This window comes from Astatotilapia calliptera, chromosome 6, assembly GCF_964374335.1.
Source record: "Astatotilapia calliptera chromosome 6, fAstCal68.1, whole genome shotgun sequence".
Taxonomy (NCBI): domain Eukaryota; kingdom Metazoa; phylum Chordata; class Actinopteri; order Cichliformes; family Cichlidae; genus Astatotilapia; species Astatotilapia calliptera.
This window is the reverse complement of record NC_137427.1, coordinates 38,398,461-38,418,397: the sequence shown is the minus strand read 5'-3', so window position 1 is coordinate 38,418,397 and position 19,937 is coordinate 38,398,461. Positions and strand designations below refer to the sequence as shown.

The following is a 19,937-nucleotide window of genomic DNA, read 5'->3' as shown; positions in this document are numbered from 1 at the left end:
AGATTTTTGCCAAAGAACTAAATAACGGAAAATCTTCAATAGGATCCTTAAATACTTATTCCTGTATGTCTCTTGTTGCTGTGGTACCTTTCAGTCCTTTCAGACACCAGAGGAAAAGTGTCCTAATGTTTGATCAGCTGTGTTCTTAACTGTTGACCCCTGAGGTCTGAAGCCTCGGTATAATTTAAGCATTCACGCTAAGTGTCATCATAACATTTTGAAGTGTTGTCTTCACTTATTTCAAAAACCTTTTGGTAATTGGTTTCCTTTATCATTCTGTGAGGTGCAGTGGCTCTAAGTGACCACATGGAGGCGACACGCCCCACCGCTGCTTCTGCACTGTCAAGGGCATCCCTTTGATATGGTTTGGTTGATGTCTGTGCTCCCAGTGGGCAAACAGTAGGAGGGGGGACTGGCCTCTATCTCACTCCTGCTCCTGGGGTGAGCAAGTGGCGAGTCAGCAAAAGAGGCACAGCATCACCCGGAGGAGCGTGACGATGACACGGCGAGGTCATTGCAATGAAATCTCCCAACAAATACGCTCTCTCTCCCCCCGCTGCCTTCTCTGCACATCATCATCCCTCCACACCTGACGATCTGTCATCTGTCTCCCCCTCCTTTCCTCTCTCGACCCTGCCCTCACTTTTCTTTCTCTTCCCTCTCTCCTCTCTGCATCCCAGTCCCCCCCCAGGCAGTGTGGTGACCTCTCTGCGTAGTGTTGCATGTACAGCCCAATCCCTCTCTCCTTCTGTGCTCCTTTCCTTCTCCATTATCCCCCATCCTGGTCATGCCACAGATTAAAACCAAACTTAAAAGATTCCCCGATCCCTCCCATCCCCTTTTTTTTCCTTTCCCATCTTTCTCTCCTCCCCCATCCTCTCTTCTTCCTTCCCCTGTGATTAGCTACTGCCTGACTCACGCAGCTCTCCCTCCTTCTCCCTCTTCCCGAGAGCGTGGCACAGTTAAGATGGCTAAATATGAAATATCTTTTGCTCTTAATTTTGGCCTTCCACACCGTTTTGTGAGCTTCGTTGTGTAAGAGGAAAGACTCAGTTACAGCCTACCACCATGGTTAATTACAGTGGCTTGCAAAAGTATTCAACCCCCTTGAACTTTTCCACATTTTGTCACATTACAGCCACAAACATGAATCAATTTTATTGGAATTCCACGTGAAAGACCAAAACAAAGTGGTGTACACGTGAGAAGTGGAACGAAAATCATACATGATTCCAAACATTTTTTACAAATAAATAACTGCAAAGTGGGGTGTGCGTAATTATTCAGCCCCCTTTGGTCTGAGTGCAGTCAGTTGCCCATAGACATTGCCTGATGAGTGCCAATGACTAAATAGAGAGCACCTGTGTGTAATCTAATGTCAGTACAAATACAGCTGCTCTGTGACGGCCTTAGAGGTTGTCTAAGAGAATATTGGGAGCAACAACACCATGAAGTCGAAGGACACACCAGAGAGGTCAGGGATAATATGGCTGGGTATCGTCACTGATTTCTAGAATCGATTCGATTCTGATTCACAAGGTCCCGAATCGATTTGATCCACGATTTGATTCAATTCGATTCAATTCGATTTGAATCTGGGAAATTTTGCCTCAGACAGTCAGAAATATTATAATTCAGATAATTTACATATTTTTGTATCTATAAAAAGTAAGCTGACACTCGCAAGTCTTTATCAAAGGTGTGAGCATCACAGCAGATGCCTTTGTGTCAAAGTAGCTGAAGATAAAACACAGAAAAACATGAAGGTGATTTTCCTGGCCTGGGATTTTATAAAAATATTCTGCAGTACATCAAAAACGAAAGAAAACCATTAATCAACTTTAGCACATTACCTCTGAAGTTACAACGGTTTTATTAGAGACACGGCTGCATTTTGCACAATTTTAAAAAGTTTAAATTTGTTCAGTAGCCTATTGAACAGCAGAAATTAGGTTTTCTTTTCGGAAGTAAGTAAAAGGAAAAAAAAACAGCGGCCAACGGCGCTGTAAACAACGGTAGACTTGTGCATAACAAGCAAGCGAATAATGTAGAAAACAGATTTTTAGATGGGAAAACTGGTGTTGAAGTACAGAGAGAGAGAGAGAGAAAGAGAGCTGTGCATGAAGTGTGATTTCATCGTGTTGGAAGCAAAACAGAGTGAATTCATGACGATGTTTCTGTGAAGCTTAGTTTGGATCTTCTTTTGCTGCTGGTTCGGTCAATATTGTTTGGAGAGAGATAAAACTAACAGCTTTAGAATCAGCGCAAAAAGGGCGTAAACACAAAGCGCGGACCCACCGAAACATCGGAATCAGGAGCCCCGACCGTGTAGGGTGAGAAAGGCGACATCTCACTCATTCTGATCCGTCGGCAGGTCCGAGCTTTGTTTTTACGTCTTTGTGCAGAATCCGTGTTACTGCTCTCATTTACTGTTTTAGCTGTTTGGTGGTTGTTGAAATTTTGTGAGGTTTAACCAGAGATTCTGGCGTTTTGGGCAAAATACATTTATATTAAAAAATCGATTCATGATTTTAATGAATCCATATCATGTTATACAAGCCAGAATCGATTTTAATCGATAAATCGCTTATCAAAACCCACCCCTAAGGGAAAAGGTTATTGAGAAATTTAAAGCAGGTTTAGGCTACAAAAAGATTTCCCAAGCCTTGAACATCCCACGGAGCACTGTTCAAGCGATCATTCAGAAATGGTGAATGAAGCTGGTCAGAGTTGATGGGACGATGGATGGAGCCAAATACAGGGCAATCTTGGAAGAAAACCTCTTGGAGTCTGCAAAAGACTTGAGACTGGGGCGGAGGTTCACCTTCCAGCAGGACAACGACCCTGAACATAAAGCCAGGGCAACAATGGAGTGGTTTAAAACAAAACATATCCACGTGTTAGAATGGCCCAGTCAAAGTCCAGATCTAAATCCAATGGAGAATCTGTGGCAAGATCTGAAAACTGCTGTTCACAAACGCTGTCCATCTAATCTGACTGAGCTGGAGCTGTTTTGTAAAGAAGAATGGGCAAAGATTTCAGTCTCTAGATGTGCAAAGCTGGTAGAGACAAACCCTAAAAGACTGGCAGCTGTAATTGCAGCAAAAGGTGGTTATTTATTTATAAAATATGTTTGGAATCCTGTATGGTTTTCATTCCACTTCTCACGTGTGCACCACTTTGTGTTGGTCTTTCACGTGGAATTCCAATAAAATTGATTCATGTTTGTGGCTGTAATGTGACAAAATGTGGGACAGTTCAAGGGGGCCGAATATTTGTGCAAGCCACTGTATATCAGCGCACAATATGTAGGCAAAGCAGCTCAACATGTATTTGTCTGGTTAACAAGTAGCGTTTATGTAGTCACAGTTTTTCTGCCCCATGAAATTTCTGATCTTACTATTGTTCATACTCTCTGGATAACCACAGAGCTTCATTCATGTACAGAGGCTTTTAAAAAAACACCAGTGAGCCGGTTTCTTCACTGTAGTAGTTGATTTTCATTCATGCAGCATTCTGCAACTGTAATATTCTTGACAGGGCCCAGTGCTGATTGATCCTGCCACTAAATCCCATCCCCAACAATTGCTTTATTTGATCCTGTTTGAATCATTTTTGTCAGCTCATCGAGGAATATAAAGAACTTTTGTATTTTATCTTCATTTTGAAGAGTCTCACAGAGCAGGTAGCATTAAAAGAATAATGAATTTTTACTTTTGAAGAGAGCTTTTTGACAAATAAAGAACGGCTGTTTAAACCAGCAGAGACTCTGCAGGGTGGCATTACAGTGTGCCTCGCTTCTAACCAGAATAAAAATAAAACGCTGGTCTGTCGTGAACTTTGCAGGAATTATCAATTAAATGTGTGAGACATTAATTGCTACATGCAATGTTCTATAATTTGTGTCTAAATTGGACAAAAGTAAACGTGGCTCTTCTTGTGTTACTTAAGATTAAGAAGTGACTTTGTATTAATTGTAGTCTACCTTACTAATTATAAGGTGTCTGACATCAATGTGAGAGTTTTAGATCAAACCAAAGTTACAAATGGGGCCCCTAGAGCTCATTTAAGGGTTTTTTTATGCTCAGTATCTTTTAGAATTGGAACATGAAGCACACAGTCAGGAATTATCTAAAGACTAAGTTGAAGTATAAATCTCTGAACATTTTTATAATGAGGTCCCAGCTCACCACTCTTTGACTCCCTGTTTCTGAGCCACATCACTACTACACAAAAAAAGGACGAAAGGAAGGGCAACATGAGGGGGAAGATGAGAGAAAGAGACAGAGAAGTGGGGGGGGAATTTGTGAACCAGATGGATGGAGCTCAAAGATTACGAGCATGTGAAAGTCCAGACAAAAGGTACAGAGTGGAATAAATGGAAAGGTAATGGTTGACATGCCTGGTAATAAGTAGAAATAGTATTTAAAGTCAAAAAGATTTAAAAACAAAAAAATAAGTTTGATTAGTCTGACAAAGATATACATAGCTGGTTTCACAGTGAGATTTCAGTCCTAATTGGGATTGGCAGCTGGAGGTTGGTACAATAAGGGAGCTTCAGAGAGTGACAAAGGTAGCGACAACCTGATTAATAACTAGTTAAACTGGGCGTTGTAGATCTAAAATTAAGCATAATTGAGCAGCTGCATGACCTATTTCTTTGCCTCAAATGGAGACCGTCCTCAGCAGAGGAACAAAAAAGCAGCACTGATTGCTCGAAAGCTTTGAACAGCCAGCATTTTTGTGGCAAGATTATGAATTAACCTCATTAAAAAGCAAAACTGGAACTTTTTTTTGATGTGCTATAAAAAAAATAAAGTAAAAGTTAAAACTTCTGCTTACCTGTAAACTTAACTAATGAAGTTTTATTTTATGGACAATGTTGTACAGCTTTGATTCACACATACATTCATGCATACATTTTGGAACAAAATGTGATGAACACTGTTATCTGTACAGTGGGCTCTAGAAGCCTGATCTATGCTGCCTGCTCTCCAGCAGGCTTTGTAAACACGGTGGAAGTAACTGTTTGGCAAGTACAGGGGCAATATTCCTTCAGGAGTTAGTACAGACCATAAACTCTATATAAAAGTAAGACTGTCCTTAGTTTCTAGGCTATCGTACTACCATTTGGTTTTGGGGGCTTTCTGGATTACCGGGCACGAGCTATCGGCTAACGCTTGCCTGGCTTGCTAGCTTCATTACCAACTAACATCCGCAATTCACTGCTATATAAAATGGGATGCTAACATTTCCAGTGAAAATCAGGCTTCAAAGAAAATGTACTCACTGGAACAGTCTCTTTAAGCCCCCCAGTCACAAAACCATAGAGATGGTTGGCAACCATGTTGTAACCACCAGTCACTATGGCTATGTTCACACTGCAGGTCTTAATGCTCAATTCGGATTTTTTGATCAAATCCAATTTTTTTGTCTGTTCGCTCACACTACAAATAAAATGCAACAGCAAACGCGCTCTAGTGTGAACCCTCAAAGTGGCCTGTATGCGCAAAAGAAGACGTCACACACAACGTGCTTTGTTTAGACACAGACCGAACAGTATTGTTCGACTGAACAGTATTGTTTCCCAATTTTTGCTTTAAGTTATTTTGATATCTACATAATAATGTAGATAACCTAATAATGATCCTTATTGCTGTTTTAGAGGAGCGGTGCTTCAAAGGATAGTTGCAGATTTCTGTCAGAATCTGCAGATTATGCAGTACAAATAAAATGTTAACGTTTCTCCAACGTTGTCTTCCCAGCAGTTTCACCGGATGGCCAGGAAGCGTTTGCGATGTCTTATCGGGTGCTTCTCCAGTGCTGAAATTGGCGACTGTCTTGTGTCAGTGACATAAAAGACGGATTTAATGCGACTTGACCATTCACACAGCAGTCGCTTTCTGAAACATCGGATATGTATCGGATTCAGTACCACATACGAAAGTGACCTAGATCGGATTTGAAAATATCGGATTTGTGCCGTTCACACTGTCATACCATGATCGGATATGGGTCGCATAGGGTCAAAAAAATCGGATTTGATGCGCTTTCGCCTGCAGTGTGAACGTAGCCTTTGTCAAAATGAATATTCCCCAACCAGCTGGCGAGGTTGGTTGCTGGAGGTTGCTGGCAGAGACTGTGGAATAAATTGCTAATGACCCATTCACTTAGGCTTAAAGACTGGTCAGTGACCTCCTGGCAACCATCGGTCGCTGACAGTCGGTCCTGGCTTTAGTCACTATCAGGATTCTGTGAGCAGTAGTTTGCATGGAACCTGTTGATTTGTTTGCAAACAAACTACTCTCTAAGCAATAGTGTGAAAAACTGCGAAAAGGGTACCACATCTGCCTTCGAACTAAAAGTGATGCCTTTTGAAGCATGTTGGTTTCACAGGTAATGGTACAACTTCGACTTAGATGAGCATTCTCTGTTTCCTGCTTCTATCGCACTTTTTCGAGCTTCACAAACCCCTGGGTGGTTGGTCAGTGTTTCCAGACAAGTTGGTGTCTTTCATGCAGATTACTAGAGACTGTAGCAATCTGCTCATAACCAAAGCAATCACAAGGAGGTTTCTGGTGCAGCCAGCAATATCCATCAATCACATGCCAGCCAGTCAGTGAATGCACATTTTTCCAAACTCATTTGAACTTGCCAGGAGATTGCCAGCAGGTCTGTAATGATGTGTAACTGGGTTCTTAGTCCAATCAAAAAGGGAAAAGGATAAATCAGCACCTTCTTGTCTATTTGACCATGTCCTTAACATTGCTTTAAGCTTTGAAACAGTATAAACCAGTAGGTTAATTGATTTAAATGAGCACTGACCAAATCACAATTCTGTTTGTCCCCAGCTAAGAGGATGCCACTTGGTAGAGATGGAAAACAAGCAAGTGGACAGTATATTTGCTGGGCTGACATTTACCAGGTAGTCTTAAATCCAACTTTTTAAATATACATAAATTAATAATCCATCCGTCCTCCTCATCCGCTTTATCCGAGGCCGGGTCGCGGGGGCAGCAGCCTAAGCAAAGAGGCCCAGACCTCCCTCTCCCCAGCCACCTCCTCCAGCTTATCCGGGGGAACACCAAGGCGTTCCCAGGCCAGCCGAGAGATATAATCTCTCCAGGAGGCCCTCACCCGATGAAGCCAACAGAACCACATCATCTGCAAAAATCAGAGATGAGATTCTGAGGCCACCAAAGCGAAAGCCCTTCGCCACTTGGCCTGAAATCCTGTCCATAAAAATTATGAACAGAACCGGAGACAAAGGGCAGCCCTGGCGGAACCCATCATCCACCGGTAACGAGTCCGACTTATTGCCGGCAATGCGAACCAAGCTCTTGCAACGGTTGTATAGGGATCGAATGGCCCGTAGCAACGGGCCAGACACCCCATACTCCCGCAACACCTCCCACAGGACACCCCAAGGGACACGGTCGAATGCCTTCTCCAAGTCCACAAAACACATGTAGACTGGTTGGGCAAACTCCCATGCACCCTCAAGTATCCTTGAGAGGATAAAGAGCTGGTTCAGTGTTCCACGACCAGGACAAAAGCCGCATTGTTCCTCCTGTATCCGAGGTTCGACTAGCGGACGAACTCTCCTTTCCAGCACCCTGGCATAGACTTTCCCAGGGAAGCTGAGGAGTGTGATCCCTCTGTAGTTGGAACACACCCTCCGGTCCCCCTTCTTAAAGATGGGAACCACCACCCCGTTCTGCAGTCCATGGGTACTGCCCCTGATCTCCACGCAGCATTGCAGAGGCGTGTCAACCAGGACAGCCCTACAACGTCCAGAGCCTTCAGGAACTCGGGGCGGACCTCATCAACATCAGGGGCTCTGCCACCAAGGAGTTGTTTAACTGCCTCAGTGACCTCGCCCCCGGAAATTGGCGGGTCATTCCCCTCATCCCCAGACTCTGCTTCCTCCTCGGAAGACGTGTCAATGGGATTAAGGAGGTCCTCGAAGTATTCCTTCCACCGCCTGACAATTTTCTCAGTCGACGTCAGCAGCGCTCCGCCAGCACTATACACAGTGCAGGTAGAGCACCGCTTTCCCCTCCTGAGACGCCTGACGGTTTGCCAGAATCTCTTTGAGGCAGTCCGAAAGTCTTTTTCCATGGCCTCTCCGAACTCCTCCCACACCCGAGTTTTTGCTTCAGCCACTGCCCGAGCCGCATTCCGCTTGGCCTGTCGATACCTGTCGGCTGCCTCTGGAGTCCCACAGGCTAACCAAGCCCAATAGGACTCCTTCTTCAGCCTGGTGGCTCCCTTCACCTCTGGTGTCCACCATTTGGTTCGGGGATTACCACCACGGCAGGCACCAACCACCTTGCGGCTGCAGCTCAATGCAGCAGCTTCGGCAATGGATAATGGATAAATTGAATAATCAATTTATATTATGTAAAAAAAGATTGTTTGATCATAAGAGCTCTGGCCCTCCCTATTATTGAATTTGATACATATTGTAGGCTACCGGAACTATATGAACAGTTGGTTCATATTAGCAATTAACATTGTGTTGCAATTGTTTGATTAGAAAGCAACTTCTTTAAGTGAATATGCAACCTGATCATTACCAGAATTAATGTGCATTGATGTGATTTCAGCCTGACTCGGTAACTTTTACTAGGCAACAGTGGTGATAACAACATGATCCTAGTTTTATCTTAAAGTATGCTTTTACTGTTGGTTTGAATGAGGAACCTCTAGCAGCAGAAATCTTATTCTGCACAGTTCGTTTTTAAGTGCGGAGTCAAAAATGACTTCACCAGGACATTCTACTATTGAACCATGTTTTTATATTGATTTATGCTGCTTTAAGACTTAACCTACTTCAGTGATTATATTCATGTGAAATGCATATTTCAGCATTTGTGGAGTTTAAAACAAGCTTTAAGTTAACCATTGGCGGCTAAAAATAGCATGTAATCTGTAGAAAGTAGATTGGAGTGGGACCAGTGGCATACAGGATAGCATCATGAGCGTAAAAAAAGAAATTCCAGAAATCAGAATTCAAAGCAGCAATAGTGTGTGTTGGAATTTTAATTCATTGGAACAGCACTCACCTTCTGGAGAGGATAGGCTCTGCTGTCTCTCCCTATCAATCTCCACCTACACTGTGCATTTAGTCTGAATGTCCAAGTTCAAGCACCTTCTTCAGGACTGAAAAAAACAAAAACAAAAAGGCTATTTGTCGCAGATTACTGCTAGAACCTACTAGAGATGGATTACATCTATCTGACCATCAGTGTATGGATTTTTTTCCTTGATGGATGTTGAATATGTATATCATGTCTTCATTTCCCTTGGTACTCCCACCCCCTACATCCTCTCCTCTCCTCTGGTGTTTTAGCTAAGCCCAAGTGTTATTCCTCCTCTCCAGCATTTACACATGCAACTCCATACCTCTCACCCTACTGCAATCTGCTCCACTCCGGTTTTTCTTGTTTCTTGTGCCTGAAGCACCTGCAGGGAGAAGGCGGCGGCATGTTGAATGTGAAAATATCACCATAAAATTAATGTGTCCTGGTCTTAAAATCAAGACGTGCTGTGATGACTAGCCTGAGGAGGAACTGTAATAAAGACTTGATTTCATCATGTAGAGAATGAAATGAATATGAGGCTCAGACTCTTTGAATTTGGGGGAATTTTAATGTATAGTACTTGTAGAATACTTCTGCACAAAAGCCCAGTATGTGTGTTTCTTTGCACATTTTGTAATGTTAATGTCAAAAATCTTACATCTTGTTGCCCTTTGCATAAAGTATGCTCATCATCAGCGTTAAGGCACGTACTACTTTTTACACCATACTGGAAAATAAAAATACAGAAGGTCCATTTGTTGTCAGTAGACATCTATGCAACACTCACAGACTGTATATAAAACATCAGCATAGCTTCTGGATGTGAAAAAGGAAGCCAAGGCTTATACTACAGTCAGACCAGGGAAAGCAGTTGGTAGAAACTGCAGAACGAATAAAAGTCTTGCAACCACCTGCAATGAAGTTGTGATCTTGTTGCCTTTCAAATGGTTATTTCAAAGACCCGTACCAGGTTTGCAAACACTTTTCCATCTTCAAAGTGACCTTGTTGTGTCAACACAGTGATAAAACTGAATGACGAAGACATTTTGCCATTAGTTTGTGATTGAATGGGTCCAACTGGGTTTCTAGTTACAAGTTGTCTTATTTTTCCTTCTGTGTCATTGACCCACAAAATCATGCATTTTTTCTACTGCACAGTAGAGCAGGGGTCTCAAACTCAAATGAGCTGCAGGCCACTTCTGGCACCGTCATCTCATTGGAGGCCACTTTAGTGTCCAAGTAGTACAAAAAAACAAACACGAAAACACCCACTAATATTTCCTAAAATGTAGTGTTTTGTTTGTTTTATTTAATTCCAAATATTGTGTAACAAGACAAAATTGCAAACATGAACGGAATTTTTTTCTCACTCTCAGCTATCTGAAGCCTTTCAGTTTCAGTTTCATTTGTCAACATTACAATGAAATGTATTTGATGAGCAGAAAAAAACAGTATAGTACAGTAGTTTCATTCAACTACCAAATAAACAGCTCTTTCTGGCCAGACACGTGGCAGCACTTTTGCTACAATTTTGTTTGTATTTAACAAAATAAAAATGCAGGCATAAGCGTACACTTTAGCTTTTGACTGTACGTGAAAACTGTTTTCTTTCCAAATAAATCTCTCACTGAACTAACACAGCCAATCCCTCAACATGTTTGCATTCTCTTGTTACCTCGGGCAGGTCCGCGGCTCCGAACCGTGGTAAGGAGACCTCTGGCTAATACTTTGGGTTCCATGTCGGGCTCGTAGCCGGGAACTAGCTTTACTGTCTGGGTCAACTTTGCTAGCGACAGACAGAAAGAGGCATTGAAAGGCTGCTCCAGCAGATCTTTGTTTCGGAGGAAAAAACACAGTGTACAGTCGAATCTTAATTTCTTTTTAATTTCTACTCAGTAGCACCTCGTACTTTTCTCCTTTTTCTCCCTCCCTCACGCTCACACACACACAGCGGGAGGGTTGGTCCCACATGTTCTCCCTGCAGCAAGGACTACACCGCCCATGAGGCTACAGTCTTAAAGGGCCATGCCTGTAACACTCTGCCGTCGTATTAAATCATTTTTCATATAATAATAATTAAAAAAATATTTCTTCACATCAATATGCGGGCCGCAAGTAGAGGTGACATGGGCCGCAAATGGCCCGCGGGCCGTGAGTTTGAGACCCCTGCAGTAGAGGGTGACTCTTGCATCTAATTGTATAGTTTGATAAAAATGACTTGTTGGTTCACCTGATCTGTGACCTCACAACCCTTTTCTGAAGAGTTCATGATCTGTGTCCCTAGTTTGAAATCTTACTGAGTAAAACACGACGCTGGTTTTGTAGGTTATGGTTGCTGTTAAGGTGAAAAAGGAGGCTAAACCAGGAGATGCTACCATGCGGCTGACAAGTCATTAGCCTGTGAGCATACAGCATTACCACTCACAACAGGACAGTAATAGCAAAGATGATAAGCCCGAGGCTTCACAGTGGGTTTTCCGGTGGCTTGGTCCATCGTTTATATACAGGCTATAGCAACACTATGAACGTTAATAGACTCAAACTGATTCTCACAGACTCTAAGTGTATTTGAAAAGCATGGGCATGCAGGTTGATGCGGTGACTTTTAATAAAAGCTCCTGGAACCAACATTCTCGCAGTCAGTGACTTAATTTACCATGTGTGGTAAAGCAAAGTATCCAGAGAATAAAGTGATATTTTGAATATTATTCAACTTTTTTTTTGTTTTTTGGGATTAAACATAGTCGAGTTGAATGATTACGGGGTTTTGTGTTTTTCGCAAGGAAGTTTTATTTTGACATCAAATGCTGTTCGTGAACGTGATGACAAATGGGAAACAGCCCCAGAGGCCCCCCTGATAAATATATACCCTCAGTGTATTTAAGAGTTTCCTGCCCTATCTATTTCATTTGAATACCCTGCGGTTGCTTTTGCAATGACAAGATCACACTGGACTCTCTCCTGGTAAAGCTCTAATGTAAGCCTTCCCCCAACAATACATTTAGTATCTTCAGGTTTCATCATTTAATTCCAAAAATGGACAAATGTCTGTGTGAATTCGGTTCCTCTCAGACTCGTGTTTTCTCTCCTGGCTGGCAGGTCTTAGAATCAGCTGATTTGAATAAGAAGCAGCCAGTATCGGGGTGATGTTTATGTCTAACCTTTCTGCCTATATCGTCTCATCCTTGAGCTGCAGCTTATAGCGGAAGAGTGATGGCTGCTGAAATTTTTATTTAGCAGATGAATATACCTATTATATAACTCCCCCAGCGCACTCAGGCATCCATGCATTGACTCAAACACACATACACAAACTCCCAAAAGTGCCATTGTAGAGCAATTAAAACAGGCAAAATCCACGCTTTGTGTATCTGTGCCCCCCTCTTTCTTCATACACCATTTTTTTTTTTAATTTCTCACAGCTATACGTGCAGTGACAGGCCTCTCTTATCAGTATGCTGCGTGCACTTCCTCTCTAAACATGGCCAAAGCTTTTGGGAGCCGTGAAGCTTCACTGATAAGATAAGAGACAAAGCCCCCTCTCTTTAAGGAAAGCATGAAATAGAAAACAGGAGATCCCTCCCTGTGGAATTAGAGGGATAGAATGGAAGAAGAGAAGCGATGATGTTTGGAAAATGAAATTTAAAAACCACGTCAGATGTGATCCACGAGGTTGGGGGGGGGGTCACTTTTAGGAACAAAAGAAATGCACACAAACACGCATGTACATCTTCCACTGGTGGTGTGTTACATGAATATGATCTGCAGAGCATATTTAAATACTTTGCCATGGAAACAGGCTCCATGATTAGGGGCAAATAGGCAAAACTGCTGCAGCACTTGGGATTGAGATGATACAAATTAAGGGAACTCTGGACGGTTGCCAAGGAGACGAAACAGGCGGAGGGGTTAAAGTCCAACCTAAACACACCTTAAAGCTATTTTAGTGACAGCAGAGCAGAGAGTGGGTGGGGGGAGGGGAGGATGAAGCAGGGGGAGGGGTGGTGGAGGTGGGCTTCTGACAGCCGAGCTCCACGAATAATCGTTAAACCTGCTGAGATGTGTGATCAGAGTTCAGAATCCTTCCATATGTCTCCGCATGTGTATGCGTGTTGACTTGTGGTTGTGTGCACCTTTCGTTGTGCCGTTCCAGTGTTTCATGTCTCCCGGGGGCCCTCGCACCACAAACACAAAAGGCTCACAATCTGGTTCGGTTTCATGCATTTTCTTTATTGTTTTGTCTGTGGATTCACTTCCATCTAAAATACCAAACACTATTCATCTTTTGTTTCCATGACATCATCATCTTAACAACAAATTCATCAGAAACAACAACACAATGTGACTTTATGGCTTCGTGACATCAGCGAGTCTCAGTTTCCAAATGTTTTTGCAGTGTTTAAAGGTGCTAAAACGGGGACGTGGCCCCACGTGAGACGACATAAAACATGCATCTGTGAAACTTCTGAAAAAGAAAAAAAAGCCCAGTTACTGAGTTTTTATTTACAGAGATAAGTTTTGGTTATCAGTTGTTAAATTTGTCTGCAAGTTTATTTTTAGTCAACAATAGCTCTTGTTTATTTTTCATCAAAATTAATATTTGAGCTCACGACTGAACTTGGACAAATGATTAAATGCCTAAAACGTTAAATTTTTCTCCTTCAGTTTTCATAAAAGACTGAAATGCTGCTCATGTGTAGCATGTGTAAATGTGTAAAGTATGGCACCTGAAAAGAGACATGATTAAAGCCTCTGAGAAGCCACAAGTTGACCTTTGATCTGTTTTGAAAACGTAGTTTCACAACAAAAAACGCTCTGTAATAGGAAAACTAAATTCAGTTATGATACAAGAAAAATAAATGCATTATGCAGACTTGTATCTCCTGATAAAGATCACGGGGAGTGTTTACAATTAGAAAAACCATTGAATGGACCTAAAAGGGGACCAATTTTAACCTCTGCATTGTGATTGGACTCTGGATTATTAGCCTGAGCTTTTGGCTCACAAGAATTTTGTGCACAGACTTAATAAAGTGAAACTTTAAACAGCATAATAGTTGACGGGGATACATGGGGAACAACATGCTAGGTCACCTTAGAGATTGTATTTTTGCTTAGAAAGGAAAGGAACCCTGACTATGAAAACATGTATAGATTAAACACTGCAGATTAGTCTGACTTTCAGTTTTACTTCCAGAAAATACTTCAATTAGTCATATTGGTCAGAGACCAATGTGCAAGGTTTACTGGCGCCTTCAGTCATCCTTTAATAACCAGTAATATTTCTGAACACTTTTTGCTTCAAGTGCAAAAAGAGATGGGTTCCTATAACCTAATTGCAGGTCTTTTGCAGAGTGTCTTTTTCCTACCACCTTCCTCCTCTCCAACAGGAAAGCTGTTTTTTTTTTTAACTGGAAATTGCAAACAAAAGCAGCACACTGTGACAATTTTTAAACCTCTGGTTTGTTAGAAATTTGGACCGACTCAGTTTTTAAATCAATAAAAGCAAACTATGTGTTTTGACAGCGTGCTTTAGAAACAGCAGCCACAAGCTGAACTAGTCAGGGTTCTTTTTAACAAGGCTGGTAATCATATTTTAGTGCAACTATTTTCAGTTGACAAATAACTTCTTTTTTTTTTACCTTAAACAGTAAATGTCATTTACTTTGTGTTGATTGGCTTCTTTGACCAAACAGTCCTGAAAAAATTCTAATCTGCCTCTAATCTGTGGAGCTTTCCTTTGGCTGAATTAGCAGAAGTGCTCTCATCAGGCTGTCAGCACACAGAACTGAGAGACGTTCAGTCTTTTTAATGGCTCAACAATTATTCCCTCTAAAGGGGTACTGCAGCAATTTCATATTCCACTTAAATGGGTGAAATTCAGTCAGCAGAGGCTGACATATCCTAACTTTAAACTATGTCAACACAGGAGGCATAACATAAGCAGCACAATAGCTGCTCTAGGATTCTCTGTTTCTACACAGTATGGAGGTGCTGGCTTCACCTCATTCACAATGATTTTATTTATGTGCGTGAAATGGAAGAAAATACACTCAAAGTACAAACACACCTTTCTGGCCACCAAATGTGCAATACAAATGAAACACAAACTGCCTTCTAAGCAGAAAGCTGAACTGATTAAAACAGAAGCATATCTGTTCCATCGGAGATCAGATAGACGACTGAAAACCATGCATGAAATATTTCTCTGCAGAACAGCCATGCATCCCTAGTCTGGATCATGCCCCAGTGCCGAATCCTAAATTTCCCATTATGCAGCTTGATAGGCTTTTCTATAACGTAAAGCAAGTTCTGCTTATTTCAAACAAAGTTGCCAGAGAGCCCCTTAAAGACACCAGTTTTACTCCAACAAAAGCTATTGTTGTATATTTTCATGGCGTATTTCAGGATAAAATCTCGACAGCAAGATAATGTAAAACCTGAGCCATTTTTTCCCTTTGTTGCTGAAAACTTTAAAAAAAAGTCCAAAAAATCTCTAAAATCCAGATATTTGGAAAAACCTTGTGTAATGTTTCAGTTTCCATCTCTCAGGTATTTAAAATACCCAAAACAAATATGAAGGCATACTGTGAGTGAAGGCAGTGAGTTGGTTGTTACTCATCAGGCAATCATCTCACCAGTGTGATAAACTGGTAAACTGCTGCCCTTCAACCCCACACTCATGTTTTCCCTTTATTAAGCACAAACACAAAAACACACAAAAAGACAAAAAGATTTAAGACAAAGTAATAAGAGTAAGTAAAACAGTCAGCCGGTACTCAAAGCACAGTAGAAGAAGGTTTTTGTTCAGGCACTCGATTAAGTAACTGTGTCTCATTTTTCATAAGCAGTGTTGATTCTCTCACTTGTTGAACAACTGTTAAAGAGCCCTGGATTGCTCTCGCCCTATTTTCTCATTACAGTGGTGATTATGGTAATGGGCTTGTTTTTGTTTGTGCCGTACATAAGGACAGTCTAAGCACAAGTGTGTGCGTGTTTGTGTGAAAGAGTGTGAGAAGTAAATACTGTGGAACTAATGAAATTATAGACACTGATTATGTCTCCATTCCTCACACATGTGTGTGAATTAAGTGTCCGTTTCTCTCTATACAGACTCAGGCAATGCCTCTTGAAAGAGAGAGAAAATATTAAAATGTACATGCAGCTCAAGACACCAAGAATAACAACAACAATGGATTCCTGGTGTAAATGAAACAGTCAGAGAGCCTCAGTAAAAAAGAAAGAAAGAAAACTGTCCTCAAAAATGGCATTTCACTGTTAAAATAACCCATTTAAAAGGCATCGAGTCCTCAGACTGTTAGAAATCCCACCTAAAACGGTATTCACTTTATTTCATTCCATCCTTTTGCATAAAAAATTAACTGTTCTTTGTCTTTATGTTTACATTTTGATGAATGATCCTTTTAAGAATATAATAAACCACAGCACTCCCAATTTATAGCTACCACTTGAAGTGAGACTCATGGTGGATTGATGTATGTGACGTAACTACTAATAGATTATAATTAAAGGTTAATCATAGGCTATTAATTTTAATATTCAGTAATTATTTTATTTAATTGATCATAATTTGGGGTTTAATAAGAGAAAGTGCTGCTGAAGCTGTGGAAGGAAAAGAATTAACCATTAAAGACACAATAGTCTCTAGTAAGGACTAATCAGACACAATGTGCTGTTTACACTGCTGACAAAAATAACTGAAGAAAATGAATAAATGTGACTTTGGACATTTTGATATGGATCCTGCTGCTCTTTGATGCTGCTGTGTTTGCAAACAAGCCTAAAGGAAAGACTTCTTAAACAGCTGGAAGCAACTTATATATCAGCTGCAGTTCAAGGTGACTCTTGTTCATTTAACCTGTTACAGTGTTTTTTAAATGCAGTCAGTTTTCAGTTTCTACCTAATAATTTTAAGATTAATCAATGCGGAAAAGCCTAACATGCAAGAAAAAAAAGGAGAACCTTGTTTGAAATGATGCTGAAATGTGCAGAAAGTCATATTTCTAGCCTCTCTCCTGTGTACAGAATGTGTGCACAAAATATTTATTTTTAGGGTTTGAATTATTTCAATCACTATTTTAAACTGAAGAAGAGTCAAATTTGATTAGTAAGACTAATTTCCTAGTGTTAGCGTATCTTTGCACAAAGTTGGGGAATAACATGAAAGAGCAGAATAGCTTTGTCTATAAAATATCACACTTTCAGTTAAATAAAATTTATACGGTAATCATAAAGAATTATATGAGAACTTAAGAATCACTCACTGCCCACTGCCTAGGAGAAGACTGAACAATGTTAAGTCAATTAAGCTACTTAGCTTAATCTGGCTTTAGCATCATACTTGGCACAGATGTGGACATGGCACCAAAACGTAAAACTATTTCTTAGCGTATTATTATTTATTTTAGTGATCTTAGATAATCTAGTGAGAATTAAGAGTTGAAATGCTTTGTTTTTAAATCAAACAAATAAAAAAAAACCCAAAGAAAACAGTTCAATGTTCCTGTGACTATCAATTTTAATTCAAGACCTCACATTCTCCTTTTATAATGTTCCAACCAGCTCTAAAAGCTATGGCAGATAGCATGTAACCTAATTCTCTCTTTAAGTCCATAAACTGTCTCAAAGCTACATTCTTAGAGATCGTTTGACTTTTTCTGAAATATGTGAATTCTGTTTTAGGGTGGATTTAGATGGCACCCTCATTAATAATTAATACTCATCACAGTGAACCAATGATTTCAGTCATACCCACATTAGAAAGCGTAACTTTGCTAATGCTGAGAGACAGTCATCCGTGTTAATATCACATGGCAACTTTTAAAGTTGAGGTTTTAAGGTGCATTTTAAAGGGTTTCATTATCCTCTTTGTTTTCTAAGACTGTGAAGGAACATGGGATCATTCAGTTAAATACAATACAGGACAAAGTTAAAAGATTCTCTATGAACATAGTCACAACATTTTTGTCTGAAATAATACAGTGAATAAGACTAAAGATTATTCCAGTGGAAACCCAGCCCACGTCATCCCCTAATAACCGCATATGTTTGACAGTTTCTGTTTGGATCCCAAAGCCAATTAAAAGGTGTAAGATGCCTCCATCACTTCAGCTCTTTTAGATGTCGCTGTCAAACTGGTCAGCAGGGAAGACATCGGCCCCCAAACCACATCCCAAATTAATTGCACACTGGAACATTCACGTAACTGACACTTAACTCCATTACACGTTGAATACCCCAACCCCCACCCACAACAGTACGACTACATTCACACACACATATATATATAGCACATCTACACCACCAGTCTCATTACATAGATGGCCACTGATTCCCAGCAGGTATGATACACATAAAGTATGTGCTACTTACTTTTTTCGTTTGTTTGGGGGGGGGGTAGGATACACAAACTGTAAACATCAGATGAGACTCCAAAGTGACATAATTAAGGGTTGTGAAGAGTAAAAAAGAAAAGTGCATAGAGCACATTACAATATGTTTTACCTTGCTGGAAAACCTTGGCCTATGTGAAGATTTGCACTGCAAAAATACACAATGTTTTTGGTTCATGGATTTTGACATAAATTGAGGTTACATTTTGACATTTAAAAAAAGAGGCATAATCTTAATGCTGTTTCTTAGAAAATGGCTCAAATTTCACGCAGAAAAAGGTGCACATAGTTCTCCTACGAAACCCTTCAAGTCATTTGAGCCTGTCCTTCATCAGATGGCCCTCCCTTTCACCTACAAAGCCTTTCTTTCCTGACAGAGCAGGAAGCTCCTCAACTGCCGGTGGAAGGAAAATCTTGCTTTCAAACATAAATTGCATGCTATTATCAAATTGCACCTCCAAAACAGAAATTGTACTCATTATTGCAGCCTGTGACAATGCAGGCACTCCCATTCTCCTCACTATTAATCCCCATCCTCCCCCCTCCCAGCTTCCTCTCTGATAATAAGCCACTGATTCGGGATCAGCTGCAGCCGCTTGGCACTGTGTGTTTGGCACTGAGGAAGATGTTCCTGCTGTTCTGTAATCAGACTGAGCTGTAACGGCACTGAGTGAAAAGGACCACCAAACGCTGCTCACATCGTCTCTAACCAAGGCCCTCCTGACATCTCTCTGACTCAAACTGAACAATCTGTATTCTCCTTAGAGCACCAATAAGAGGTCAGAAAAAAAACACGCATTTTAAAGGGAAGGTAGGAAACCCAGAAAGTACTGATCTGGTGAGCTGATGTTCAAAACAAGTGCTGATATGAAAATAAACATTCCTTTCATTGATTTATTTCAGATTTAGTGGTAAGTAAGAATGAAGCCTGTTGACACCTTTTTGAATAGTTTTCCCTTATATTTAATTTGACTAAAAACAGGCAATCCATTGTTGTGTAAGTTTCCTTAGAGCTGACCTATGTGGACAGTTCTCAAGCAGTAACTCATTTCTCTTTGTAATTGTAAATTTCATTTATACAAACAGTACCTGAAACTGTAAGCTTTGTTTATATATTTGCAGTGTCAGCTGACTTCTGCTACACTGTCTCAAGCAATGAAGTAAATAACAGCGTTCCACTTATTCATGGTCTGTATTTTGACTCTAATTAGAATCACATGGCAGAATTCTTTGAAATCGCTCATTAAAATCTGAGACCTATAAAATAAAGTTTTTAGACATTTTGTTCTAAACGTATATGAATGACTTCATTTCCATGTGAAAGCATGTCAGTGCTGCTGAAACACTAATTCAAGTGACTAGAATTGAGTACTGAATCTACTGTTGCTTTTGTTCCTAAATGAATAATCTCTTATTAAATCAAATACGTTTGTATTTT

The 19,937-nt window shown here is 40.7% G+C and overlaps 1 protein-coding gene and 1 long non-coding RNA gene across 3 annotated transcripts in view; one reads left to right on the top strand and one right to left on the bottom strand.

Moving 5' to 3' along the window:
• The window catches only part of hoga1 (4-hydroxy-2-oxoglutarate aldolase 1), a 67,756-nt gene that overhangs the window by 40,152 nt on the left and 7,667 nt on the right, over positions 1-19,937 (top strand). The window contains exon 8 of one of the 2 annotated variants that reach the window (XM_026171948.2): positions 19,049-19,193. The exons of the other annotated variant lie outside the window; for it this stretch is intronic. Coding sequence (XP_026027733.2) covers positions 19,049-19,060 — 12 coding nt within the window. The 3' untranslated portion in view covers positions 19,061-19,193. Of the gene's footprint in view, positions 1-19,048; positions 19,194-19,937 lie in introns of those variants that run through there. 2 annotated transcript variants of the gene reach the window in all.
• On the bottom strand, positions 9,067-10,969 carry LOC145429602 (uncharacterized). The gene is made up of 3 exons (XR_013909857.1): positions 10,762-10,969; positions 9,409-9,468; positions 9,067-9,165 (listed from the first exon to the last, which is right to left on the bottom strand). It is a non-coding gene; the product is annotated as an uncharacterized LOC145429602 (long non-coding RNA).